This window comes from Loxodonta africana, chromosome 6 (assembly GCF_030014295.1).
Source record: "Loxodonta africana isolate mLoxAfr1 chromosome 6, mLoxAfr1.hap2, whole genome shotgun sequence".
NCBI lineage: Eukaryota > Metazoa > Chordata > Mammalia > Proboscidea > Elephantidae > Loxodonta > Loxodonta africana.
In genome coordinates, this window is record NC_087347.1 from 57,751,129 (window position 1) to 57,777,870 (window position 26,742).

At 35.6% G+C, this 26,742-nt stretch overlaps 1 protein-coding gene across 1 annotated transcript in view; it reads right to left on the bottom strand.

Annotated features, from left to right (window-relative positions):
* Nucleotides 1-742: 742 nt before the first annotated feature.
* Nucleotides 743-26,742, bottom strand: part of COL3A1 (collagen type III alpha 1 chain) — a 42,756-nt gene continuing 16,756 nt past the window's right edge. Inside the window, exons 6-51 of the mRNA XM_064286907.1 lie at nucleotides 26,571-26,624; nucleotides 25,905-25,958; nucleotides 24,932-24,985; nucleotides 24,214-24,267; nucleotides 23,998-24,051; nucleotides 23,286-23,339; nucleotides 22,826-22,870; nucleotides 22,658-22,711; nucleotides 22,153-22,197; nucleotides 21,503-21,556; nucleotides 20,785-20,883; nucleotides 20,197-20,241; nucleotides 19,968-20,066; nucleotides 19,717-19,770; nucleotides 19,486-19,593; nucleotides 19,217-19,270; nucleotides 18,514-18,612; nucleotides 18,145-18,198; nucleotides 17,908-18,006; nucleotides 17,476-17,529; nucleotides 17,308-17,361; nucleotides 16,931-16,984; nucleotides 16,302-16,355; nucleotides 15,920-15,964; nucleotides 14,712-14,810; nucleotides 14,517-14,624; nucleotides 14,009-14,062; nucleotides 12,435-12,488; nucleotides 12,282-12,335; nucleotides 11,548-11,601; nucleotides 10,766-10,873; nucleotides 10,430-10,483; nucleotides 10,103-10,156; nucleotides 9,743-9,904; nucleotides 9,512-9,619; nucleotides 8,257-8,364; nucleotides 7,568-7,621; nucleotides 7,372-7,479; nucleotides 6,657-6,710; nucleotides 6,177-6,284; nucleotides 5,801-5,854; nucleotides 5,596-5,703; nucleotides 4,427-4,721; nucleotides 3,231-3,418; nucleotides 2,596-2,838; nucleotides 743-1,173 (exon numbers count right to left, since the gene is read on the bottom strand). Coding sequence (XP_064142977.1) covers nucleotides 1,027-1,173; nucleotides 2,596-2,838; nucleotides 3,231-3,418; nucleotides 4,427-4,721; nucleotides 5,596-5,703; nucleotides 5,801-5,854; nucleotides 6,177-6,284; nucleotides 6,657-6,710; nucleotides 7,372-7,479; nucleotides 7,568-7,621; nucleotides 8,257-8,364; nucleotides 9,512-9,619; nucleotides 9,743-9,904; nucleotides 10,103-10,156; nucleotides 10,430-10,483; nucleotides 10,766-10,873; nucleotides 11,548-11,601; nucleotides 12,282-12,335; nucleotides 12,435-12,488; nucleotides 14,009-14,062; nucleotides 14,517-14,624; nucleotides 14,712-14,810; nucleotides 15,920-15,964; nucleotides 16,302-16,355; nucleotides 16,931-16,984; nucleotides 17,308-17,361; nucleotides 17,476-17,529; nucleotides 17,908-18,006; nucleotides 18,145-18,198; nucleotides 18,514-18,612; nucleotides 19,217-19,270; nucleotides 19,486-19,593; nucleotides 19,717-19,770; nucleotides 19,968-20,066; nucleotides 20,197-20,241; nucleotides 20,785-20,883; nucleotides 21,503-21,556; nucleotides 22,153-22,197; nucleotides 22,658-22,711; nucleotides 22,826-22,870; nucleotides 23,286-23,339; nucleotides 23,998-24,051; nucleotides 24,214-24,267; nucleotides 24,932-24,985; nucleotides 25,905-25,958; nucleotides 26,571-26,624 — 3,870 coding nt within the window. The 3' untranslated portion in view covers nucleotides 743-1,026. The remainder of the gene's footprint in view (nucleotides 1,174-2,595; nucleotides 2,839-3,230; nucleotides 3,419-4,426; nucleotides 4,722-5,595; nucleotides 5,704-5,800; nucleotides 5,855-6,176; nucleotides 6,285-6,656; nucleotides 6,711-7,371; nucleotides 7,480-7,567; nucleotides 7,622-8,256; nucleotides 8,365-9,511; nucleotides 9,620-9,742; nucleotides 9,905-10,102; nucleotides 10,157-10,429; nucleotides 10,484-10,765; nucleotides 10,874-11,547; nucleotides 11,602-12,281; nucleotides 12,336-12,434; nucleotides 12,489-14,008; nucleotides 14,063-14,516; nucleotides 14,625-14,711; nucleotides 14,811-15,919; nucleotides 15,965-16,301; nucleotides 16,356-16,930; nucleotides 16,985-17,307; nucleotides 17,362-17,475; nucleotides 17,530-17,907; nucleotides 18,007-18,144; nucleotides 18,199-18,513; nucleotides 18,613-19,216; nucleotides 19,271-19,485; nucleotides 19,594-19,716; nucleotides 19,771-19,967; nucleotides 20,067-20,196; nucleotides 20,242-20,784; nucleotides 20,884-21,502; nucleotides 21,557-22,152; nucleotides 22,198-22,657; nucleotides 22,712-22,825; nucleotides 22,871-23,285; nucleotides 23,340-23,997; nucleotides 24,052-24,213; nucleotides 24,268-24,931; nucleotides 24,986-25,904; nucleotides 25,959-26,570; nucleotides 26,625-26,742) is intronic.

Below are 26,742 nucleotides of genomic sequence, written 5' to 3' on the forward strand. Positions count from 1 at the left end.
TGCTTTTGTTACAACTATGAAAAGTGACCAAAAAACCAGAGATATTTTATTATGATATTTTATTATGGGTGTCTGTAAGAAAAAAGATCAACAACCACATACAAGCTTACAAAGTCAAATTTCAACACATTCTCCATGTTATTGTGACAAAAGCAGCCCCATAATTTGTTTTGTTTTGTTGTTGTTGACTTTTACAGAAAGAAGGAAAAGAGTCCCCTGAACTGGCATGCCAATCAACGTTTCTGACAGGAGACGTGTACAGATGTTGTGCACTTATTTTGAATGCAAGTCAACAATTACGACCTAGAGTTTTCAAAGTGAAAGTACATTAGCACCATAGCATGTGTCTTTAAAGCCTTCCCAAATATTGGTAATCTTGACCAGCAATGACAGGAAAAGAGAGAAGCACCTTTAAAAGCGTTTAATACCCAAGATTAAAATAATTGTGGCTTTCAAATATTTCTTTAAATTCTTGCACTACCCTCTAACTTTTTCTCCTACCAATATTTTAGGAAATAAATCAAATTGATGAAATTCATAAGTTTTGTTAACTTATACAAATCTTTTGCTCTTCTGGGACTCAGAAGAATTCATCTGTGTTTTTGACCAGGTTGAGGTAGTTGAAACAGGGAGGTCTCTTCTAATTGCGTGTTTGACTATTCAGAAAGAATGGCTATTTTTTAATGGTGACCATAGTCACTGCTCTGCAGATGGGCTAGGATTCAAATAATATAACACAGTGTTATTGTAAGAGTGTTGAAGTTTATTTATTATAGCACCATTGAGACATTTTGAAATTGGAATTGGTAAAAAAATAAAACAAAAAGCATTTTAATTGTATTTGGTGTAACAGCAAAAAAAAAAAAAAAAAAAGTATCCTTTTTTGTCGAATTATACTTTCTCCAAAAATTTTGGAAATAAATAACTGGAATTTAGTTGGCCACTTGTACTGGTTGACAGGATTAGAACAAGAGGAACACATATGGAGTGTGAAATTTTTTGCTGGGTTTTCAGATAGAGTTTAGTTTATAAAAAGCAAACAGGGCCAATGTCCACACCAAATTCTTGATCGGGACCACCAATATCATAGGGTGCAATGTCTACAATAGGTAGTCTCACAGCCTTGCGCGTTCGATATTCGAAGATTGTTTTGCCCCATTCCCCAGTGTGTTTCTGTAAAAAGAACAGAAAAATGTAAGTGATCATTAAATTACAGTTATTTAGACAGTTTCTCTGACTGACCAAATTAAAAAAAAAAATGCTGCTCTAGGGCAGTTGCCAGCTTGCCATGCCTATCTTCCATACATGTGAGGGCTGCTCCACTTCAAAGCTGCAATACTCGAAGATGATAAACCACGTTCTTAATCAAAAAGGCCTTGTGGTATATTTAAACCCAGCAGGGTAATCATCAAAGGCTAGACCATTTTTAGGAGGCTTGAATCTGGTCATTACTACCAGGTATAGAGTCAGGTTATGAAGTGGATTTTTCATTCACAATGGAATTTTCTAATATTAGAAGACAGTTTGCCCTCTTTTCATAAATAACAGAGGATAGATATGAATTTAATCCCTAAGACTAAAATTTCATTTTAATTACTCTGAAATTTTGACTTAATTTAAAATTTAAAAAGCTCAGGAGTTTTAGATGGAGTCCATACAGATTATTTGATAAAGTTTATATTATGGATTTAAATTTCAATTGCTTTCATTTCAACTGGTTTTAATCTGGAGACAGGTCCAGATGGGTGAAGGAGATGTTTATTCAATCAGAAACTATGTCAGTATGATTTCAGTAGAATGCTATTTTGAATAATCAAAATCAAAGATTAAGAACCCAGTCAAAATCAAAAGCATTAGTTATTTGTTTTCTTTGATATAATTTTCAAAAGCATATTCTCCTAACCTTTACATTACTGTTTAAAATATAATTTCTTTCAGAAATTATTTTCTTTCTTTCTTGAGCATTTAACCTTGTTAAACACATAACCCTAATTATCTTTTTCCTTTCTCCCTCCACTCTATGCCTACCATCTTTTACTCATAAAAAAAAAAAAAGAGGTAATTAGTAGAGATTCTTTTCTCTTGACGAATGAATTACTTTTAAAAACCACTATTGCTTGTTCACCTTTACTTATATCTCCTATATTTTCAAGTTCTCTCATGTGTGTGAACAATTTTTTTTTTATATAAAATAGAATAAACCTTAATCCTCAGAAACTAGCAGAATTCATGAATCTGGTCTCCAAAGATATCCAGGGACTCTAGATGGTTTGGAGGGGTCTCTCGACCTTCCAAAAACTGGATGCAATTTTTGCTTACATTTGTGTGTGTTTATTTTCTCTTAAAAAAGCATTCACAGCTCTCACCAGATTCTTAAAACATTTGTAAATCATAAAAGTTTAACGTCTACTGTTCACGTTTTTGTGGTATTTAACATTCCCTACAATGAACAGTAGATTCTATATAGCTCACACCAAATGCCACTTTTGGTTCACCTCTTTTATTTTTATTTCTTCTTTTCAAAATAGTTAGCATGATTAAACTAGAAATGCTGAGCTCATTACGAACTCTGTGTATGATAATGTTGTTACTTACAGTGCAACCATCCTCCAGAACTGTGTATGTGAATTTGCTATTTCCTTCAGCTTTGAATTCGCCTTCATTTGACCCCATCAGCTTCAGGGCTTTCTTTACGTTTCCAGTGACCTGATCCATGTACGCGATGCTATTCTTGCAGTGGTATGTGATGTTCTGGGAGGCCCGGCTGGAAAGAAGTCGGAGGAATGCAAGCTGGACATCGAGTACATCTTCAGGAAGTTCAGGATTTCCATAGCTAAACTGTGATAGGGAACAAATAAAAGTGATCAAACATTTTAGTTGCAGTACATATAGGGGATTCATGTGGTATTGATATGGCCACTGTAATATAGATTGTTCTTTTACATTATATAGGAATATTTTTTATACAGATATATTTTAATTGCATGTGTAACATATAAGATCATAGTAGAGAGGCTTTAAGAATTGAAAGAGAGGTGTTTGAATACAAAGTATAATTCAATAGCTTAGCTGTTCACAATAGACAAGTTATTAAAGTACAGTCACCTGAACGTGTACAGTTATACAGCTCTTACATTTATTAACTTAGCTTTTTGATGAATAAACAGAAAGAGCAAAGAAAGTCAGGTAAGTCAGGATGATGTAGTCAAAAATGGTATGTTATTTCTTACCTGAAAACCACCACCCATGGACTCTCCAAACCAAACATGTTTCTTCTCAGCACCAGAATCTGTCCACCAGTTCTTCTGTGGAACATTCGAAGGACTGGCATTTATGCATGTTTCCCCAGTTTCCATATTACAGAATACTTTGATAGCATCCAACTTGCAACCTTGGTTAGGATCAACCCAATATTCTCCTGAATAGTCACAAAAAAGGACAATGAAAATTGGTTATAAAACCCAGTAATAAAATTTGCATCATAATGATTTTGTTTGTTTACCTAGTAAAGCATTCACCAAGTTGACTGGTAATATATTTGTATATTATAGTATATCAATATACAGAAAAATTTTTAAATGAAATTGGTGAAGTAAAAACCCTACCTATAATAATTAGAAAGCACCAAAATAAAAAATAACATTTGGCCTTTGAATAACAATGGCATATTAAGCCAAGGCATTTTGAATGGTATATCGTATTTGCTTTCTTTTTTTTTAAGATGACCCACTAATGTTATTTTGCTTAATGATGTAATGTGGATGTCTAATTTAGATTTATGTTAAAAGGTCTAACCATAAGGTTTCCGTATTTGATGGTTTTCCCCTAATTTAATTTCCAGAACTGACTCTTAGAAAAGAAATTGTTCCCTGTGAAGGCATCGAAATCTTGAAATGATTTTGCCTTTCAGATAGGATTAAGCTAATATATGCAAACCTCAACACTGGTACACTATTCTACACAATCCTATGCAATATTCTGGCATTTTTTATTTAATTGTTGTTCAGTTTAGAAAAAAATTTATAACAAAAATTTAAATTGCAAATTTGTCTGCATTAAATTACATGTATCTAATCTTGGGAACAAAAAATCACGTAAGGTGTTTTACCAGTCACATAAATTTGTGGTGATTCTTCAGAGGCATACCAAACTCTGAGTTTGCATTGACATTGCTACAAGTCTGTCTTTAAATTTTTCTGTATTTGTAATATTTTAAGTCAGTTATGTTACACTTTATGTACACTTGCAAAGTTTACTTTTTCTTATAATATCAAGCAGTTTCAATTCAATTAACATCTTTTAAATATTATTTCTTCTATAAAATACTTTCCATTCACAGTAAAGATTTTTCTCTTCCTGAAATTCTTATATAAGCAGCTCTTTCTGTAATTCTGTTGCCATGAGCATGAAAGACTTCCCAACATACCACTCTGTAGTTCCGGATGACAGAATTTCAGGTCTCTGCAGTTCCGAGCAGGATTTTTACGAGAACCATCAGGGCTAATGAGGCTTTCTATTTGCCCGTTAACTGATTTGAGTGATGACATAATCTCCTCAGTGTTGATTTTGAAATCCATTGGATCATCTCCATAATATGGGGAATAACCACCAGACTTTTCACCGACAGCACCCAAGCCGACAGCACCTACACCACCACAGCATGGACCAGGAGCACCAGGAGGTCCAGGAGGGCCTGGTTGTCCTGGATGGCCGGGAGAGCCCTAGGAAGAGTGAGAATGTGCATCACTGAGGTGTCCTTTTTTGGTCTCCACAAAAGAATATCTTGTTAACCCAAGAAAATGCCTTAAAAACATTGTTCTGTGAAATTATTTTATTTGGGCTTTTATGTGATCAAAGGTAATCAATTTATAATAATTACAATTCATTAGCATGAAATTTATACGTTCTACTATATAAAAACGAGGGATGTTAGACCACAAATTTTATTCTATCGTATTTTCCTTTTGTATAAATGATGTAAATAAACAACCCATGCAGCACTGTTCTAATGCTGCCATGACCCAGAGGATAATATTAGGAAGCTAGACTCTGAGCCCAGAATCTAGATTTGTACTTTGAGCTGTTCATTTAGCTTATTTGTGTTTCAACTGCCATGTGTGTAACTTGGGATGAAAGTTTTTATTCCATTTATCCCACAGGGTGAGATAGGAAGGTATTAGGGACTATAGTATCTGTAGCATAATATGAATCATGGGTTCTGTTTGAGAGGTAAAATACACTACGTAAACGCAAAGTTTTATGATTCTCACACTAGCTTTAAATGGCTTTAACGGTGAGATCAACATTGGCGTAGTTCATTTGGTTAATTGGGAACATGTTATTCTTCTATCTCATGGACCGTAACTGTTATCATTAACTAATATAAAGTTTTAAAAAACTTAATGTATATGTATTTTTCTGCTTGTTGTCATAGTGCAGTGGAGAGGGTCCCAATACGGTCATTGTTCATTCTCTATATCAAATCAGGTGATTGTCCTACGTGGAATTATCTCAGTTTTAAAATACTACACAGTGTTTCTAAATACTTGAAGATGATAGCAAATTAAATCCATATATTTATAAGCAATGTCCTACCTCTGATCCTCTTTCACCTCTATTACCCCGAGGCCCTGGTGGTCCGATAGGACCTGGATGTCCACTTGTTCCATCTTTGCCAGGGGGTCCACTGGGTCCAACAGGTCCCTAGGAAATTATCATGATATTACAATGCTAGAATATCTTCCCACAGTGCGAACATATAAAGAATGTGGACATTCCAGTTTCTTTGTGCAACACTTACTCTGGGGCCTGCAGGTCCTGGACTACCAATTGCACCTTGGTGACCAGCAGGACCCTGGAAAGAAAGGAATAATGAATATGAGTAAAAATTTTTTAAAAGTTTAGGAAACTATACTTTCAAGATATGATCAAGAAACATAGGAATTATGATGAAATGTGTTTTCCTCTTTTCTTTAATCTCCCCATTGTCTTGTGCCAATTATCATTTCAAATAAGCCTTCTATTCCATATCTTATCTCCTCTAACATACTTTTAGAGGTGAAAAAATTCTACTGTTTCTACAATCTCTGTAATATACAAGCTCCATAAATCTAATTGCCTAACTTATCAGTTAAAATGCATTGATGGGAATTTTCTGACAAAATGGATGCACTTACTGGAGAACCGGGGGAACCGGGATTACCAGGGAATCCTCGATGTCCTTTGATGCCAGTAGCACCTCGTTCACCTGTTTCACCTTTATCACCACGTGGACCTGGAGCACCCTTTAGAAATATATTTTAAATTAAAGTCATACACATGTATACACATTGGAAAAATAGAATTTGTAAAAATTATTTCTATTTTATGACATTCTATTGGCTAGAAATCCCTACCAACAGATACTTGATACATGGCACAATAAACATTGCTTTTTAGTTGTTTGATTTTTGACTGATAATTGCACAGGACACCAATAATTAATATTTACGTGCTTGTTCAAAGAAATTTTTAGACCCTGAATTGCTTTCTGTATCACTGAGGGAAGTTTAAATTCTGGTCCATAGCTATGTAGTTTGTCATCCCCTTTTCCTGAACATGCCAGAAAATAAAATATTCTTGACATTTTAGGATGAATTTAAAAAACAAAAACTCACAGCAGGACCTCGAGCACCAGCAGGACCTGGAGCACCAGCAGGGCCAGCAGGGCCCTAAAATGAAAACAAATGAACAAAATGACATACTAGCATAGAAGTACTTGTTTATTGATAATTTTTTTTTTAAGTTACTAATTTCATTGTGATGTAATTAATGATAGCATGCACACAACTTTTGAAAGTTAGAATTATTTTCTCCTTCACAGTCCTTTCCATGTTTATATCTTTTCCAGAGGTCTAAGCAGATGTAAAAGTCCTGTTAATTCAGCCTTGGATTTACCCAAAACCCAAAAACATCAAACCCATTGCCGTTGACTTGATTCTGACTTATAGCAACCCTATAAGACAGAGTAGAACTGCCCCATAGGATTTCCAAGGAGTGCCTGGTAGATTCGGGCTGCCACCCTGTTGGTTAGCAGCTGTAACACTTAACCACTATGCCACCAGGGTTTCCTGCATTTGCCCAGTAAATACAAAATTGGTCTGACTAATACTGTTTTGGATTTTAGTTATGAATTCTTTATTGACTATTGCCAGAAACTTCTAATATGTTCTTTGTTACCATAGTTGCTTAAGAAATAACTAGTATAAAAATTGTAAAATGAACAATCGCAGATCTTTTGGTTAATATATCTGCCATTCTATCTTCTACCTACTAAGCCCTCTATTGAGGAAAACAGACAAGTAAAGAGAGGTTGTGTTTATTAGAACTCACAGTTTCTCCTCTGTCACCACTCTTTCCAGCTGGACCAACAGGGCCAGCTGGGCCTGGATGGCCAGGAGCACCAGGGGCACCAGGAGAACCATTTTCACCACGATCACCCTGTGGGTAAGTTCATAGATCTAAAATAAGTATGAGGAGCAGTTATTGCTTTAATTCTACAAACCTATTGTACATGTGCTTGTTATACCTTGGTACCAGGAGATCCATCTCGACCTGGCAGACCATCTGATCCAGGGTTTCCCTGATTAAAAATGGGAAAAGAAATCAAACTGTTTGAAACCATGCATTCTCAACAGAGGCAATATTGTCCTGAAGGGGATAAAAATTGGTTCTTGGGGGCTGAAAATTCTTAGATATTACAAGGTATGTGGCCCTTCAAAGGGTTACAGTGCCTAAACCCATACGCAGTATGTATCTGTGGTCCTAAAATTTTGTGGAATGGAAGAAGAAGTGATCAGGAAAAAAGGTCTGAAAGGGGTTCTTAAGGGGGGAGATAGCTAATAAAATTTGAGTAACTTATCTAAGCTGATAACAGGAATCTACAATTTAAAGAAAGCTGAATCACAGAAAATGTTCAGAACGTTTTCACCAAGAAGACATTGTATAAATAGGGGCTCTCCCTATCAGCTTGTTTCCTTATTTAGCTAGAGATCATATTCTTCTGCACTAACCATCATTCATTCATTAAATATTAGTGAACAAGGACGTTTAAGGCTATTCTAAGTTGTAACAGGAAGAATATCTGTTATTAGAGAAGGAGGGAGAACTTTGGCATGTGGCAGTGTTTACTTTTAGAAATTAAGATCTGATTTGACTGTTGGTTAAAAAAAAAATTCTGTCTGGCTGGTTGGATATTTCTTGAGATCTTGGACTTACATCTCTTCCAGGTTCACCAGCTGCACCAGCCAGTCCAGGAAGACCCTGGGCTCCAGGAGGACCACGTTCTCCATTTTGACCACTAGGTCCTGGTTTCCCATTTTCACCCTGTGTACAAAGGAATAAAAAGCATTTTCTTTTAAGAAATCAGTTTGTATAGCATTACCAGATGTCTTTATTTTCCAGGAAAAAAAATCTTGTTTTCTTCAGTTTCTATTGAATTTGTCCCTAGAACTATCACTGCCATGGGAAAAAAATCTTTCGAGAAGCAAACCATACCAAAAGTATTTTCCAACTCGTCCAGTGATTTTGGACACCAAAAATCTGGGTAATTACATTATCTCATTTAGAATATATTCTAATATGGGATGTATAAATTGACATTTATAACAATAAACATTATTAGGAAAATTGACAAGCTTTCATGCCCATTAAAATTAGGTTTCATTGAAATTTGTGTCTATCTGAAGAATACACATTTACTAAGTATGTTCATATAAATTGAATGCTTTGAAATGTTAAGTTTAATTTCATTACAATTTCTGACATTTTGTTGAAACAGATGCTCAAAATGTCAAAATGGCAGCCCTAGTAAAAACAGAATTTTATTACACTTGCTAAATGGATATTTAAAATCTGAATTACTGTAATGTTATAGTATTATGAAAATTTTATTAGTGAAAGAAAATCAAGAGAGCAAAATGACTTGAGTTGATGGATAAGTGGCATCAATCAAAGGCATTTATAGCTCTATCAACTCCATTGTTATTTAGTCGATTCTAACTCGTAGCAACCCTATAAGACAGAATAGAACTTCCCCATAGGGTTTGCAATGAACAGCTGGTGGATTTGAACTGTTGACTTTTTGGCTAGCAACCTGAACTCTTAACCACTGCACCACCAGGGGCTCCTAAGCTACCGTTATTTTCCCCTTTGACACCAGTAGTCAACAAACTGAAGAATGCTCACAATTTTCCTAATAAAGGTGTTTCAGATGGCAAGATATTGTTCTGTGATATTGATTTGTCTGTTTTATATTCAAGGCTGGTCTAAGTTGTACATTGTTTTCATGTTCTGGAGCCTTTTAATAATATGTTTGCTTCTCAAAAATATGAAACTACCAATTAAAAAGGTCATCTTTTGGATAATTTACATCTATGACAGGAAAACTTGCTCATGACATACTTATTATGGTTAAGTGATCTCTGAAGGCTATCAAGGAAAACAAGAACTCAGTGAAAATGACTATACTTACCTTCGGGCCTTGTGGGCCAGGACTTCCCCTAGCACCTGGCATGCCTGGAAGTCCTGCAAGACCACGTGATCCAGTAGTCCCTGCAAGTCCAAGTGGGCCTGGAGCTCCCTGTTGTGACAAATAAGGACATCTCAGCTCTTCTTTACAGACTATATTTTTCCTCTATAGAATTTATGATTTAAAAAAAAAAAAAAAAGTGTTGTCAATCAATAGAGCAATAAAACTACTCACCGGGGGACCTTGGGGGCCAGGTGGTCCCTTTTCACCTGGTTGGCCAGAATCACCTTTTGGACCAGACACCCCAGGGGTGCCAGGAGAACCATTGCTACCTGGAGGACCTGGGGGCCCATCCTTGCCTGGAGCACCACTGCTGCCAGGAGGTCCTGGGTTACCCTACAAATAATTGTTTGAAACTTGAGTACTTTATAATGAAAAGGTGAATTTGTTTTTCTTCTCCCTTTTACCTACTTTCAAATAATTTCATAAGGGCTTTATTGAAAAAACAGCTATCAATATGTAAGTTTCTTATCCTGTACACATATGAATGCTCTTTCTGGAATGTATTATAGAAAATACTTTAAAAGCACTTACACTACTACCAGGAGGACCAGGAAGACCACGAGCACCAGGGAAGCCAGCAGCACCCTGTAAAATGATATATATATTTTTTATTTTCAAAAGTTAAGTAGAACAAATGACTATCTACTAAATCTAGGTATAAGAAATATGGTAGAATCAGCATTCTGCCTTGGGGTAATTTATGGTTTGTTTTCTCCCTTTTGAATTTATATATAACTCACTTATGAGTGATTATAACTTCATACCCTCTTTAGGGCTCTAGTGTCTTTAAAGCAGTTTTTATGCAGATTGATATCAATTAATGCTTTCCAATAATAGTTTAAGAGAATCAATGCTTACAGGACCACCAGGACTGCCACGTTCACCTTTGACACCTTGAGGACCAGGAGGACCCTATAAGGAATGTATAGGAAAAACAATTCTATGAAAGCAGCACAAAAAAACAAAATTTGGGACAAGCTTTAAGCCTTGGAAAAACAGTAATTTTATGAAGAGCTAAAATAACTTGAGTGAAATCATATCTAGACAGCTGGAACGAAGATTTAAAGCAGGAGTATATTATCATGAAGATTGTACTCTTGCCGCTATGGCAAGTGATCTCAGTATGAAGTATTAAATGATTGATAAACCTAAGTGCTTTCCATTAGAAGGCTTAGAGAAAGGGAGAATACTTACAGCAGGCCCAGAACCTCCAGAGGGTCCTGCGGCTCCAGGAGGGCCTCCTTCTCCTTTCTCACCAGGAGCACCTCTTTCTCCTTTAGCACCAGGCTCTCCGTTCTGTCCCTACATTCGGAAACAGCAACACCCTGTGAGCTAACACCCTTTACGACACACTTGGCTTATCATTATTTTTCTTCAGAACGTAGAATACTTCAGAATCACGGATGTTGAAACGTTATAGGAAAAAAAGGCTCTCTGAAGACATGGCAAAACAAAGTTAATCAAAATACTTCCATGTTAAAAGTAAATTTGTAATAAAGTATAGGATGTATATTATTTGTCACAGGGAGAAAGTTTCCCCAAAGTTTATACGTGTGGAAGTGCACCAAAACCAAACCAGCGGCTGTCCAGTTGATTCTCAATCCTGGTGATCCCATGAGTGTCAGTGTAGAACTGTGCTCCATAGGGTTTGTGCCGGTAAATACATTTAAAAATGATACGGCTTAGAGCACATTTTAATTACATTATCATTTTATAACTAAAAAACTTTATGGTGGTGCTTTAGACTCATTACCTAGGCATAAAGGCAGGGCAGGGGTTTTTACCTTCATCTTTTAAAGAGGAAGAATAGTGGTAAAGAAATAAAATAATCCCACAGGGAATGTGCGGCTAAGGTAGAACTAGAACTTACACTTGACTAATACTTTAGGTACTTAAAAAAAAAAAAAAAAATTTTTTTTTTAGCAAGGTGGTGACTCTGGACTGTGTAACATGTATGTTTGAATGTTCACACTTACAGGAGCACCAGGGAAACCAGCAGGTCCTGGGGGCCCGTGTTCGCCTCTCTCACCCTGCAGGGAAAATACCCTTATTAGTTACAGTGAGCACATATCTCATATATCATCTTATCTTTTCCTTTAGTCAGGAAATGTGCAATGCTAACTAATATAGTTTAACTTCTGAAGACTCCCATTTGACAACAAAATGAGGAGTCGACAACATCAAAATAATTTATTCTTTCTGCCCTCTGACTATGATCTTAATTGCAAGAATAATAGTTTAAGAATTTTGAAATGTTTAAACAAGTTTAATTAGATACCTCCCCCAAATATCAGTATTTTAAAATATGGTAAAAGAGTTCATTGAGAAATCAATTAATTAAAATAAAATATTAACTATCTATCCTGAGTTTCAAAGCCCTGAAGGCAGAGAATTTTAAATCTAGAAGTAAACACAGGCATAGATCCTAAAGGTTGAAGAAATACTTATTAACGAATGTATATTGCTTGTACAATTTCCATGTTTCTTTTTCAGGATTTACATAGGAAAGAAGGTATGATTTAAAATTCTTTCCAGTGAATTTTAAATAAAAGAAATTTAACCTTCCCTTACATGTCACTTGGCCGCTAAAGACAGTACCCAGAACTGGGAGTTAGGGACTCTTCAGGCAGAAATACTAAGGAGAGAAACTCAGGTAGCTGTTACCAGTGTGGGTTTAAATAATATGTTGAAAATGTTTTTTAACACTTACAGGGCCACCACGAGCTCCAGGTGGTCCTGGAAGTCCAGGGGCACCACTTTCACCCTAAAAAAAAAAAGAGAGAAAAAAAAATATTGCCACCATCCTGCATCCAAAAAGTAAAAAAACATTTTCTTTCCATTTGTACATACTGGTTAGCATTACCTTATCTCCATTCTGTCCAGGTGGGCCAGGGGGACCGATGGGACCAACAGGACCCTAAAGAAAATAGAAGTATATTTTTAATTGTGACTATAAAAAGCATCATTTTTCATGTTAACCAAATAGGGAGTGTAAAGACATATTGTTCATCTACTAAACTTCATAATGTGATTTGTTTCATAGCTTCAATGGTATATTCTTCACTCAGAGGATAAATAATACAGAACTTAGTAAATGTAGGAATCCACGGGGATGCCCCTATAAGACAATATGGATTCAGCAGCAATTTTTGATTCATTCATTTTTCTTTCTATTACAGAGGATGTGATGTAAGATCTTACAGTAATATCTTATAAAAATTAAAATACATTGCTTTATCCCACTGCTTGATATGTTTTTAAAATGTTTCAATTATCTAATCAAAGTACCATTACAGGAATATTTTTCAATATTAAAGTTTTCCTTATACTTCATAAATGATGTATTAGGCATCTTTTTCTTTTTTTAACTGGGATGATCTCTTACGCATCTAGCCTGTCAGGAGTATTTATGAATTTCTCTAAGGGAATTGCAGTCAATATAATATTTATAAAATGGCTTAACTATCATGTTTATTTGCTATAGTCATATCTAGAAGATATTTGCTAAAGTGAATAGAGTTGACTAAAACATGGTTTTGTTTTTAACTTTTTTATTTTGAAACGGTTATAGATTCATATTAGATTAAAAACAAATATACAGGGAAGTCCTTTGTACCCTTCCCCCAGGTTCCCCCAATGTTTACATCTTGTACAACTATAGTACAATATCAAAATCAAGAAGTTGGCATTGGCGTGATCCATAGAGTTCATTCAGATTTCAGCAGTTATACATACACTCATGTGTATGTGTGTGTGCATAGCTCTATACAATTTAATCACCTGTGTAGCCTTACATAACCACCACTACAATCAGGATACTCAACTGTGCAATCACCACAAGTCTCCTTTGTGTCATACCTTTATAGCCAAGCCACACCATTTTCCCCCATCCTTAAACTTTAACAACCACTAACGTATTCTATATCTCTAAAATTATATACTTTCATGAATATTACATGAAGGGAATCATACATTATGTGTCCTTTTGAGATTGCCTTTTTTTTCCTCTCAGCATAATTTCTTTAATATTCATACAAGCTGTTGCATATATAAATAGCCCATTTACTCTTATTGGTAAATAGTCTTCCCTGGTATGGATATACCACAGGATTATAGTGCATTTGAAAATAAACAGTTTCTTAATGAGCAGAATTGACCATTTTGAATTTTAGTGACTCCTTATGACTTTATCCTGTAACCTTTATCATGCTTTGAGATTTTTCTACTTTTAGATCACTGTCAAACTATCAGATAAGATAGTGAGAGATAAAAACCAGGCAATTTAACAATTTAATTTAATGTGGGTCTTTTTAGTGCCCAGGGGTGGTAAACTGTGACCTAATGTATCAAAAAAGAAAACAGCTGAGTTAATGGACTATTCCATTTAACACACAGATAAAGGCTATTTCTCTCCAATGTAAATGTGTGAATACTCACCCTTGGACCATCTTTCCCTGGAGCACCATCAACACCTGAGCTGCCAGGTTCACCCTGTCAAATAAAAGGCAATCTAATAAGATTATGTTGTTGTTTTTGATTGCTATCAAGTCAATTTCAACTCCTAGTGACCCCATGTGACAGAGTAGAACTGCCCCATAGGGTTTTTAGGCTGTAATCTTTATAGAAGCAGATCACCAGGTTTTTCTCCCCTGAAGCTGCTGGGTGGGTTTGAACTGCCAAGCCAAGAGCTTACCCATTGCTCCACCAGAACTCTAATAAGATTATAAATCTCCTCAGCTAAAATCTGCCAAGATGCGCAACTCTTTTAAAATTTTTTGTGAAATATATTAGGCATTCTGATAATCACTGTAGAATACATTTCAAATTTCACAGAGCATAAAATGATAACATTAATTTTGAGCATAGATTATTTCCCAGCAGGGTTGCTATCCTTTAACCCATAAAGTCGGTTTTATTGCACAATAATGAGAAACCAAGTCAGTACCTTGTCACCCTTTGGGCCTGGACCTCCAGGACCTCCTCTTTCACCAGGCATCCCTTGTAGACCAGGAGAACCAGAAGTACCAGGTGGCCCAGGAGGACCAGGGGCACCCTGAAATGAATGGAGAAATATTAAATCACAAGAAGGAAATGTAATGCATCTTCTAAAATTTAGATTAATTGGGTTCTGCGGAGTTACCTTTCCTCCTTCAGGACCAGGGGGTCCAGCTCCGCCTCTAACTCCTGGAGGCCCTGCCTGTCCAGGAGGTCCACGTTCACCAGGGGCACCAGAATCACCCTGTAGTAGGAAAATTTAATACCCATATTAGAAAAACCAAAGTGGTGATACAAACAAACAAACAGATAGAAAACAAAAACACCTTAAACTGTATTATTTTGATGAGGGCAATTATATTCTTAATGTTTATTTTTGAATAATTTGGAAATTTTTATAGTTATTCGCAATAAACTGTTCTGCTTAGTGAGAATTAGAAACTTGAAAGAATGAACCTAATCAAGGAAACTTTGATACCTGGTCTGTCTGAGTATGAACTATCTTTGAAGCATTTATTATTATTTTATTCATAAGAGCATGTTTTTTAATATATATTTGCAATGTGTATTTATTTCTCATTCCTATGTCTATGGGTCGACTGGGATTCAGCTGATCTAGAGTGGGCTTAGCTGGATTTGACCCCAAGTTGCAGGCTGGGTCCTGGTCTGCTCTGAAGGTCTCCCTTTCTCCTCCCCGCCCCCCCCTCTTTTTTTTAACATCTTGTGGTTTGTGCAAAAGTTTACAGAGCAAATTAGTTTTCCATTCAAATTTATATACATTTTGTTTCGTGAAATTAGTTGCAATCCCCTCAACGTGACAGCACTCTACCACTTCCTCCCCAAGTTCCTGGTTTCCGTACTCCCATCTTTCCTGCTGCTCCCTGCCTTCTGAACTTTGTTTTGGGGCAAATGCTGCCCTTTGGTCTAGTGTGGTTGATTGTTCTGAGAAGCAAGTTTCTCAAGAGCGTTATTGTTCACTTTACAGGCCTATCGTTTGGCTGAAAGCTATCTCTGAGAGTGGGTTCAGTTCCAGGATTGAAGGGTGTATTTTTAAAGTTCTTCTACCAAAACAATTTTCTTTTATAGAATTAATATACTGGCATGATTTTCTATTTGAAATTTCAGGTCCACAGTTGATTCTATGGTGCTTATTAATGTCACAGAATTGGATTTTCCAGATGAAGCAAATTTAATGTATTGGAAATGTCTTGAGCTTCCTTAACTGGATTCACCAAACATTTGTAATGGTGCTCTTCTAAAATGAGTATTTTGGTTTGATATAATAAGTATATATAACTAATCAAATTCTCTATACCTTGCTGAAGAAGTTAGAGAATAGATTGAAATATTTACCTTGCCTCCTGGAGTCCCAGGTGCACCAGCATCACCCTTTGGACCCTAAGAGATGGGCATTATATGATTAGGCCTATGTAAGGAGAATTCAAGTTATGAAGATATAAGTAAAATGCACATATGACCTGTTTGCATATTGTACAATTTGTCAAATCTTGAAGCTATGTACCTTTTTTTAATGCCTTTTATTTTATAGTAAAATTGAAACTCCATGTAATAAAAAGCTACCATTTAAATATTCTCTTTGTTTTCATAATGAATGTTTCAATACTGAATGTTAAAAGTTCAGATACCATGGCAAGAAAAAATGTAAAAGTTAATAATAAATGCTTACTATTCATTTTTATGGTTGTGGAGATTTGAATAACGACATGCAACTTACTGGTTCACCAGGTTTTCCATTTTCTCCTGGAGGACCACCAGTACCAGGCAAACCCTACAAAGAATCATATTTGTACTGCATAATCACTTAAAGAATTGCTTACAGAAAAGCTTCTTAGGTGTAAACATGTTTCTACAACTTATTTTTTAAAAATGGTTTTAGCGGTCCCTTTTTTTTTAGTGGTAGAACATTTGTGCTACTCAGAATCCAGTGACAGAGACATGACTACCTTATCTTACAAACGTAAGTCCTTTTCACTCTATTCTTTCTGTTGCTGCATATAAAAAGGAATAAATGAGTGTGGCAAGGTGGATTTAGCTATGTGATTTTATATTGTAGTGAAAACATATAGGATTATATGAGTTTAATTATTTTTTAATAACATTCATGCAATAATTCTGGAATCAACTTGGAAAATATGTCCATCTATTAACGTTGCCTGCAGTTTTATTTCAAGATGAAAGACAAACCAAAAAGTTAAGCTTAAGATAAATGGTAATCTGTTAGTTTAACAACAAATTTGAACACTCAATTAACAAATAAAGATATAAGAAGGAAGTACTTAATAGTCTGGTAAAAGCAGGTGCTTAATATTCTGGGTAATATATAATTAAATAATAAGTTCTTACTTGTATTCCGGGTGGACCAGGAGGTCCTGATTCTCCTTTGTCACCAGATGCACCCTATGTGGAAAAATATAATGAGATGCTCCGCTATTAAATATCCTTTCATATTTAGTCTATGTATTGCAGCAGGCCCATTGCTAAATTTAAAAAGTAATGGCATGAAGAGGGGGGAGAGTCTGGGCTTGTGGGAATGATACAAGGCAGACTTGTACAACATAAACTTTATTTAATGTTAGCATTTAGTTAACTAAATAGACACTTTCCAAAATTGTTTTGGTGAGCGATAATGATATAGTGTCAGAGATTATATAATTCCTGAAGCCTGCCCTCTGCCCTGTCTCCACCCCACATCAATCCCTGATTTACATGAGTAAACTTACCGTAGGTCCTGGGGGACCCTGAGGTCCAGTTTCACCATTCTTTCCAGCAGGACCCTAAAGTGAAACAATAGAGAATCCAAGAAAACAAAGATCAGGGAGAGAGATCATAAGTTTAGAGACTAATGCATTCATTAGAATGCAAGAAATAAGTTGATAAAAACCACATACTTGAGGTCCAGGTCCTCCAGGGCCACCTCGTTCTCCATTCTTGCCAGGAGCACCCTAAAGAAGAAGTGCCCAGTATTTACTAATTTCCCAAGAATAAATAACCAATCATATTGTTCTCTTGTATTTTTGGTCTGCCTCCTCTACACACACACATACATCTACAACTGAAAACTACTTTCTAGAGCTTGTTGTTGTTGGTTACCATCAAGTCAATTCTGACTCATGGTGATTTTCTAGAGCTAGGTATCTGTAAATGTTGCAGAATTCTGTAAAAAGTATTTTAGCCCCCTTGTCACATGGCATTTTGATTTTTATGTGTTTTTCTGTGCTTTGAGGTGGAGATCAAGTTTTGGCCATATCTACCTTCCCATATGTAAATTAAAAGGCCTTTTCCAATAATTATGTATTTAAGAAGTTAATGAAGAAACTCACATCATTTCCTTTAGGACCGGGGAAACCCATGACACCAGGCTGACCTCGGGGACCAGATGGGCCTGGAGGACCTGGTCGGCCACTTTCTCCTTGACTTCCCTAATGAGAAAAAATTACATTCATAAAGGTTCAATAAACATCTTACCAAAATATAAAAATACATATTCAGGTCTAGGCCAAAATATTTATTCCATATTTCAGTGCATCAGTAAAACGAGATTCTTAAAAGGTACATACTGGAGGTCCTGGTTTCCCATCGCTGCCTGGACCTCCTGGGCTTCCAGGCACACCCTGAATTAAAGAAATCAGTCAGTCACATTGATTTAATATTAAATCTTTTTTTAATAAACATATGTTTATTAAAAAATTTTTTTGAGATTTTCACTTGCATGTGTAACCCCTTATTTGTACGCATTTTTTAATGTTTATTAAGTGTGTTAGTCAAATGTTTTATTTTCTGTTCTTTCTCCACCTGTCCTAGCTTAAGTTTTCTTTATTTTGAGCCTTACGAAAGGTATAGTCTGATTTAAGTCATCTTTGATCCTTCTTCATTCACTTTTGTTCTTACTATATTAAAGTGTCTTTCCTACAAACAATTCACCGCACCCTCATTCCTGGACCTCCAGGTAGACCATCTCGGCCAGGTTCTCCAGGAACTCCTCTGGGGCCTGCGGGACCTGGACCACCACGTTCTCCAGAGGGACCCTAAGTGTTGAAGTGAAGAAACAGATGTTTAAAATAGCTTTCATTGACCTAGACATTGACAATATTTAGATGACAACAAGAGAACTTCATTTCCCTCTGAAAGAGAGTTGGTGTGCTGCTGACACACTATGTATAAAAACCACCGTTATCTATTAGCTTATGTTGCCATATTGGAAAAATCTTAAGAGGACTATAATGAATATAATGTGTTTTGAAAAAGAAAACAATATTCAATGGGTTTACCAACATATGTCTGTGCATATAAAGTCAACTGTCTTTGACGATGCTATGAAATCGTATTTGCATAGCACTTCAGAGTTTTCAAAGAACTTTCAGGAATTTTAGTTTATATACTCTTTCAATGATGTTGAGATAAATGATTCCCAATTGATGTATAAGGATTCTGAGAGACTGACTTTAGTTATAAAGCTAGGAAAGTGAATGAGCAGGGGTTGAAATTACTGTTTTACACAGTGAATTATTTTTTAAAACTCTGATGTATTTCTTTCAGAAATTAAAAGTTTTCATTCCTGAATAACTTTAGAGAAGAAAATGCTAACTTGTGGTACTAGCATTTAGGAAAGTAGAAATTAAACTTATCTACCTTTTCTCCTGGAAGGCCATTGGCACCAGCAGGTCCTCGGAATCCAGGGGCACCCTGGGAATAATGAAACCAAGAGTTTTAGTTCAAAGCATTAAAAGTTTTCCGTAATTCTTCAGTGGCAATATAGATATTCATATGCTATAAAATCTTTTAAAGCAATATTTGGGCTTAGGTACTCATCTTAAGGCAAATGATAGTTGGCTGAAGGTGAAGTTTATATGGATGACAGTGATTACATTTTTCTTTTAAATGCCTCCAGGAAAACATACCCTTTCTCCTGCAGTTCCTGGAGATCCATTTGCACCAGGTTCTCCGGGAGAACCATCTTTGCCGTCTTCACCTTTAGGCCCTGGGATACCTGGAGAACCAGCTTCACCCTAAGAAAGGATGCCAAAATAAAGGAATGATGACTGAATTTGGTTGCAATTTTTTTCCTGTTTACTTTCCAATTATATCAAATTTTTCTAAGAAATAACCAAATCTGGTAGTGGAATACTTACGCGTTCACCACGTGGTCCTGTGTCTCCTTTGGCACCATTCTTACCCGGTTCACCCTAAGTAAAATGAAATTTTGGCTTAAAACAGGGAGGAGAGGTTAACAAAATCATCACCAGTAACACAAGTTTCAGTTATAAAAAAGAGTGAAATCAACATAAATTCAGCAAAACAGGAGCAAAATAATTGCAATTTCTATTATTGTTGGGGAACAAGTCACACATTTTAGGCAACAAAGATAAGATAAGCAACTTACTGCACTGCCTCGAAGTCCAGGAATGCCATTAGTACCAGGTGGTCCAGGAGGACCCCGAGCTCCCAGCAGTCCTGGGGCTCCAGGAATGCCTGCAGGACCCTAAAAATAACCCAGTAACACTAACATTAACCAAACTTGTTCTTTTCTGAATGTCTAACCTAAACATCACAAATCTATCACTGGCCAAGAATCTATGTGTGGATGAGGGTGGTGTGTGGGGCCAGCTTACCATTTCACCTTTACCACCAGGACTACCATTGCTCCCAGGGGGGCCCTAGAGAAAAGAAGAATATATCAATAATAACGTAAGTAGTACATATATATTTGAGGTTGTTTATATGTTGATAAAATAAATTTACTGGTGAACGTGATGCTTTGTAGTTGATTTCTCCAACTACAGAACACCTTATAAAAATACAGGCAAAGAAAGTTATTATCTAAATAAATTAGGGATAGTATGCACTTGGTCTAAATTATCACATAATAAATTAATAGGAGAGCTTCTTGATCTTGTTTCTTCCCTTAATTATTCTGACTGGTAATTATTTGAGGACACGTTCTCCAAAGTGTTGGATAATTTATCCACCCTTCGCTTTACTCTGTGTCATATAAGCATGAAATTCATAAATTCCAGAAGAATGTAACCCTCAAAAATGACTATTTTCAATACCAATCAAATCAGTATCACAGCTAGTAGAGTCATTGCAGAACACTAATCAATATTTTTTTCAAGAAGCAGTTTTAACTGACAGCAACATGAAAACATATGCTTGCATGAGCGTAGACCGGTCTCTCAATTGACAAATTTGCTACTTACAGGAGGACCTGGAGCACCAGCATGTCCCTGAGGTCCAGGTTCTCCTCTTTGTCCAGGGGAGCCATTTGAACCAGGAGACCCTGCAGGTCCAACTTCACCCTAAGGGATAAAACCCTAAGAGGTCAGCTTCCTTTGCCACTTCAAATCAGTAAGCCAGTTTTCTCTTCAGTCCTGTTTAAACCCATCCCCCATAGGCTGAAGCAGTATGACTATATACTGCAGCTGTAGCAAGGAGTCATTAATCACGAAGGCAGAGAAAAATGGCAAACATGTGTATGACTGTGTTATCTCTACCTCCCAGAAAGAAGAGGAAAAATAGAGAGAAGGAAATAGAAGCACTAGCAGAAAAGCTGACTACTGGGGATAATACCCACTTCAGAGTCAAGAATAGGACTTTGAAGATCTATATAAATAAATAAAAGGTATCCTTTTGACTGGTAACAAAAATCTTTTGCAAGAAACAATTCAAAATCTTCTGTTGTCTCCAAGATATATTTTATATTCTTCTATAAAACAAACAAACAGAAAACCCCCCTGCTGTCGAGTCAATTCTGACTCATAGTGACCCTTTAGGGTAGAATACAACTTTCTCATAGGGTTTCCAAGGCTGTAAATCTTTAGGGAAACTGACTGCCACATCTTTCTCCCATGGAGCAGCCAAGTGCTTTAATCACTGCCCCACCAGGGCTCCTATTCTCCTACAGAAATACATATTTACCTTAGCACCAGGGGAACCAGGGAATCCTGAAGTTCCAGGAGGGCCAGGGGGGCCCTAAAAAGTTAAATACAAATTTTAGAGCTCTTAATCAAGTAAATTAAACACTACTAATTAAGAAAACCCGTAAGAAATAAAGAGAAGACCTTTATGCAGATTAATTATGCAGAATGGTACTCATTATTCATGGAAGACTATTGTTTGGACAAACAATATAGTGAAATAAAAACAGTGAAATCTAAAGTTAGAAAATCTGAATTTTCTCTGATTTCTGTTATGAATTCTGTGACTTTGTAGACGTTACTTAGTCCTGAGATTTTGTGCTTTCATCTATAAAATGAAGATAATATTATTACCTATTTTTCAGGGCTTTTTAATTGTTATATCCAATATTGGATATTAACTAGCATTGTAAGCACCACACAGATGCTAATGATTGGTCAAGTAAAGAATACCAGAGTCTAGGTTTTGTTTATGGATCAGTATCAATTGCAATTAGGTGTTTATTGACAATGTAGAGTGTCGGTTCTACAATGAAATTAATATGTATATCTAAAGATAGCCACCATAGAAACTAAAATAGATATATATTCCACCATGCATAATCTCCCATTGCTCTGGAGCAAAGCAGGGTTAGATAAAAAGGTACTTACTGGTAGACCATCACTGCCTCGAGCACCATCATTGCCTCGAGCCCCCTAAAAAAGAGAAGATTGTCTCAAATATCTTCTTAATTCTGAAGGGCTTGTCACAGCTAACACTTTGACTAAAATTTTGGCTCAATTAAGTTAAAATTTCCTGAAGTGTATCAAAATCCACTTACTAATTATAGATTTTTTGAGCCAAGTTATTAAAATTCTGATCTAGACAGCAATGTATGAGGATTAGATTCTGTGTTTAAAGAAGTGAATGTGAATACACGTGGCTGTAATAATATATGCAAAGTTAAAATTTTAAAAAGCCCCTAAACAAAGATACTAATTATAAAACACATACTATTTTATCTACACTTATGGTCAAAATCTTACAGAGGTTATTTTGGGTATGATTTTATAGGAACAACATTTTCCTGCAGATTTTCACAGCCTGGAAATCTGGCTGAGATTCTTAATCTGTCTTTTTGGGTTGTAAGTGGACAACATCAGTGATGATACTCACTGCAGCTCCGGGAAGCCCAGGTCGTCCTCTTTCACCAGGAGCCCCTCTTGGACCCTGTGGAGTAAAATTAAAAGTATGGTTTTACTTTAAAGCCTATGAGAACAGTTGATCTGTGAGTAGGGATATTAATAATATAACTGACAATTATATGATAAGAAGCATAATTACCATTGGTCCAGGAGATCCATTTTCACCGGGAAGACCATTTTCACCCTAGAAACATGAACTCTGCTATTATTTTATGCAATAAAAGGTAACTTTATAGATTTTTAGACACAATATATTATGAAGAAACTGTTACAGAACTTAAGAAAAAGGTACATTTTAACAAATCACATTTCTTTTAGCACTTAATTTTATTGATCATAAACCTCTATTTCTGCATTTTAAAAACTTGAGGACTAAACAGAAGTGATCAATAAGCCACACTGGCATGCTCAATAATTTCTAATCTAACCACTTTAACTTTACAGAAGCTTTAATGGAATACCTCGATTAGTCATCATCATCCATTTTTTAAACACAAAGTTCAGAAAAAGTTAAACTCCAAAATATGAATCTTAGTAGTTATAGCTATAAGATTTATAAATTAACTAAATTATGAAAAGATTATTTTATTGTGATTTACCTTTAATCCAGGAGCACCGGTTTCACCCTTTTCTCCATTTCGTCCATCAAAGCCCTAAGAATTGCATAAAAATAGTAAAAATTATTAATATCTGTTAATGATCTAGAATGGTTGATAAACGTTACATTGAATGTTTCATAACTAGTTTTTATCACATAGCAAAATTTTCGACATTGACTTAAATAATTTAAAATGGTTTTAAATGGGTTGAAGACATTTGACATTTATTTCATAGCAAAAAGATAATGATCTGAAGGTGCCTTAACTATAGAGTAACAAACTTCAGCTTCAGAAGTCTTGTTTCTATTACATTGATAGATTTTTGGCTTAGTTGGTTGAATCTACTTAATGTTACAGCACAGGATAAAGTTGCTAGTTTCAATATTTTCATTTTTTCTAATAGTGATGATAAGAAAATTAAATTACTCTTTCCCAGTGATTTCCATACACTCACACAAAATTGGCACAATCATTTTGCATAGGATAACTAGTTGGTTTGGTAAAAATAAAGTTGGTAGACTTTTATTTTTCTATGGGAATACTGTGCATCCATTGAAAGGTTCGTATGACATCAATAATTTTTTGAATAATAGCAAATTGGTTGTCAGATTCAACCATTTTGGAGACATGCTGAATTGTCCAGTAAAATTGGTTAGACAAGTAAAGATAGTGAAATGGGAGAGCTTATAATCACAGTAGAAATTCTACTTACTCTGTGTCCTTTCATACCAGGGAACCCAGGCATGCCAGCAGGACCTTTGAGACCCTAAAAATAATTAATAGAAAAAGTATTAATCCACCTTCAAATAGAATCACGATGTAGTAATAAAATGTTTTCTACTTTGAAATTCAATTTAATTATATAATAATTTTCAAGCTAAGATAACTGTGATTGCCCCAACTGATTTATTGGATGCTGAAGACTTACTGGAGGTCCAGTCAGTCCTCGCTCTCCGGTTCGTCCAGGTCTTCCTGATTCCCCCTAGATGGAGAAATAGAGACTACTAGGTGCTTGTGTATGAGAAAATACATTGTAGACAATTAGGAACTAACTATGCTTTTATGTCCAACGGTTCAACAAAATAGTTGGGCTAAAGGTACAATTGTTAGACTACTTTCTTAGTAGATGGAATGAGGGCTTCTCTCACCTTGGTATAAACTTGTGAAGGGATAATACAGACATCCCTCCTCACTGGCATGTTACGACTATCCCTCAGCCTAGTGAGAAGAATTTTGCCATTCGAAATTAAATGGGAAATATTCAATGGCATAATATTAAAGATCCTTATAAGTTTTCAAGTTCATAAAGTATTGATATTTCAAGTTCTTAAAGTTTCTTCTTTATAAGAGGCAGAGAGAAGAAATTTATTTCTGCTCCAGTTAAGTGATATATTCACTGGCTAAATCCTCTTGAGAAAGTCAAGAAGCACATTTGGAGGTTCTATTAGTCTGGAATTCAATAAATGATATATCTCGCTATGTAAATACTGTACAGATATTCAAAGATTAATATGTGCTAAAATGTTAAGACATCAAGAATTTTCTGAATAAGGTTTTCCCTCTGACATTCTGGCAAACAGTACATGCTATTTAGAATATTCCAAGTTGAACTTTGCTTTATCTACGTGCAACCCTTGAACACTTACATCTTTTCCAGCAGGACCAGCAGGACCTATAGCACCAGGAGGTCCTGGAGGGCCCTGAAAATAAGGAAATAATTAAAAAACAACAACAACGGCAGCGGAAAAACAAAAACAAATATATTTGTAGCTTTTTCTGTTATGTTAATTTATTTTTACATATTATGAGTGCTCCCAGAGGAAGTCTTCTTTTGGAAAATACTCTCAATGTTGTTCGCAAAATTGATACTTGCTGAGTTAATGTTATATGTATATTATATCTAATATTTACTGTCTATTAAACTTATCTTAATGGAAATTAAAAGCATTATGTATCTATATCTTACATGTGCTTGTATTTATAAATCCAAATGTGCTAAAGACAAGTATTTCTTAATAGTTTGAAAGGTTGAATTAATCTAATTCCACCTCACTTGCTTACTTACACAGCATGTCCTCCTGGAGGTCTCTGCTAGATAACACTTATTTCCACCAAATTAAGTTTAAAACGACATATCAGAAGACTACATAGAAGGGTGAACTGGGTAAATCTAGAGGAAAATGATCTACACTGAATAGAGAAAGGATCTGTATCATCACTAGGAGGTGGGCTATTCTGATGGCTAATGAGCCAGGGAATTAAAAAGTGAATGTCACTAAGATATCTAAACTATTAAAAGAGCTCAAGAGATCTTAGAAACTAGCTTAACTGTAATAAAAATACTATTTTTTATTTTAAAATTTAATTCTACATTTAAGCTATACTTTGTGGGAGCCAATGAATATGTTTGGAGCCCTGGTGGTGCAGTGGTTAAGAGCTTGACCATTAACCAAAAGATTAGCAGCTGGAACCCACCAGCCGATCCTTGGAAACCCTACGGGGCAGTTCTACTCTGCCCTATAGGGTTGCAAAGAGTCAGAATAACTATGTTTTAGAAACTGAAGGTGGTTTCTATATGGAATTTTTAATTTACTAAATATAGATTTAATCATTACTTACTGCAGGACCAGCTTGTCCAGGTTCACCAGGGGGACCTTGGTATCCTGGAGCACCCTAGAGGATTGAATAATATTTAAATATTTTGAAAACAACATAATCTTCATATGATTCAATTACATCTTGAAGATAGTAAGAAATCAGGATTTGAGAATGTAGGTAGCTAATTTGATTCCAGCTTGTAAAGGCTGACCAATTTTTTTTCAGATCAGAATAAAGTTAATTTATTCCATTCCATTCCATTCCATTCCATTCCATTCCATTCCATTCCATTCCATTCCATTCCATTCCATTCCATTCCATTCCATTCCATTCCATTCCATTCCATTCCATCTAATATGAAATAATGGAATGGAATGGAAGAAATTAACTTCATTCTGATCTGAAAAAAATTCATTTTCAATGTAATCATTTTGAATTTGAAGCCACATAACATGTAAGTTAAATGCAGTTTAATATGACCAAGGTTTTACTTGCTAATAGCTGTTATTGGAAGGGTATTAAAAATACAACTTCAGCATCTATAGAGGAATGTTCAGTTTCTTGGTTAGGACTGATCTACTTAATTTGGGATTATCCATGTTGGGAATGGATAACTTAAAGCAGGAATTTCTATTAACGAGGTATAATATGCATGAAGAAGAAAGAGCCACTAAGGCCTATACTTACAGGGGAGCCAGGATGGCCAGATGTACCAGGGGGACCTGGAGGGCCTGGAGGACCCTGGAATGTAAATTCGAAAGATAAATACAAAATAAATGCATATGAAATATACTTTATTCATGCATCAAGGAAATGACTTGTGTTTAGGAATGATATTGACACCTTTAAAGTGAGAACA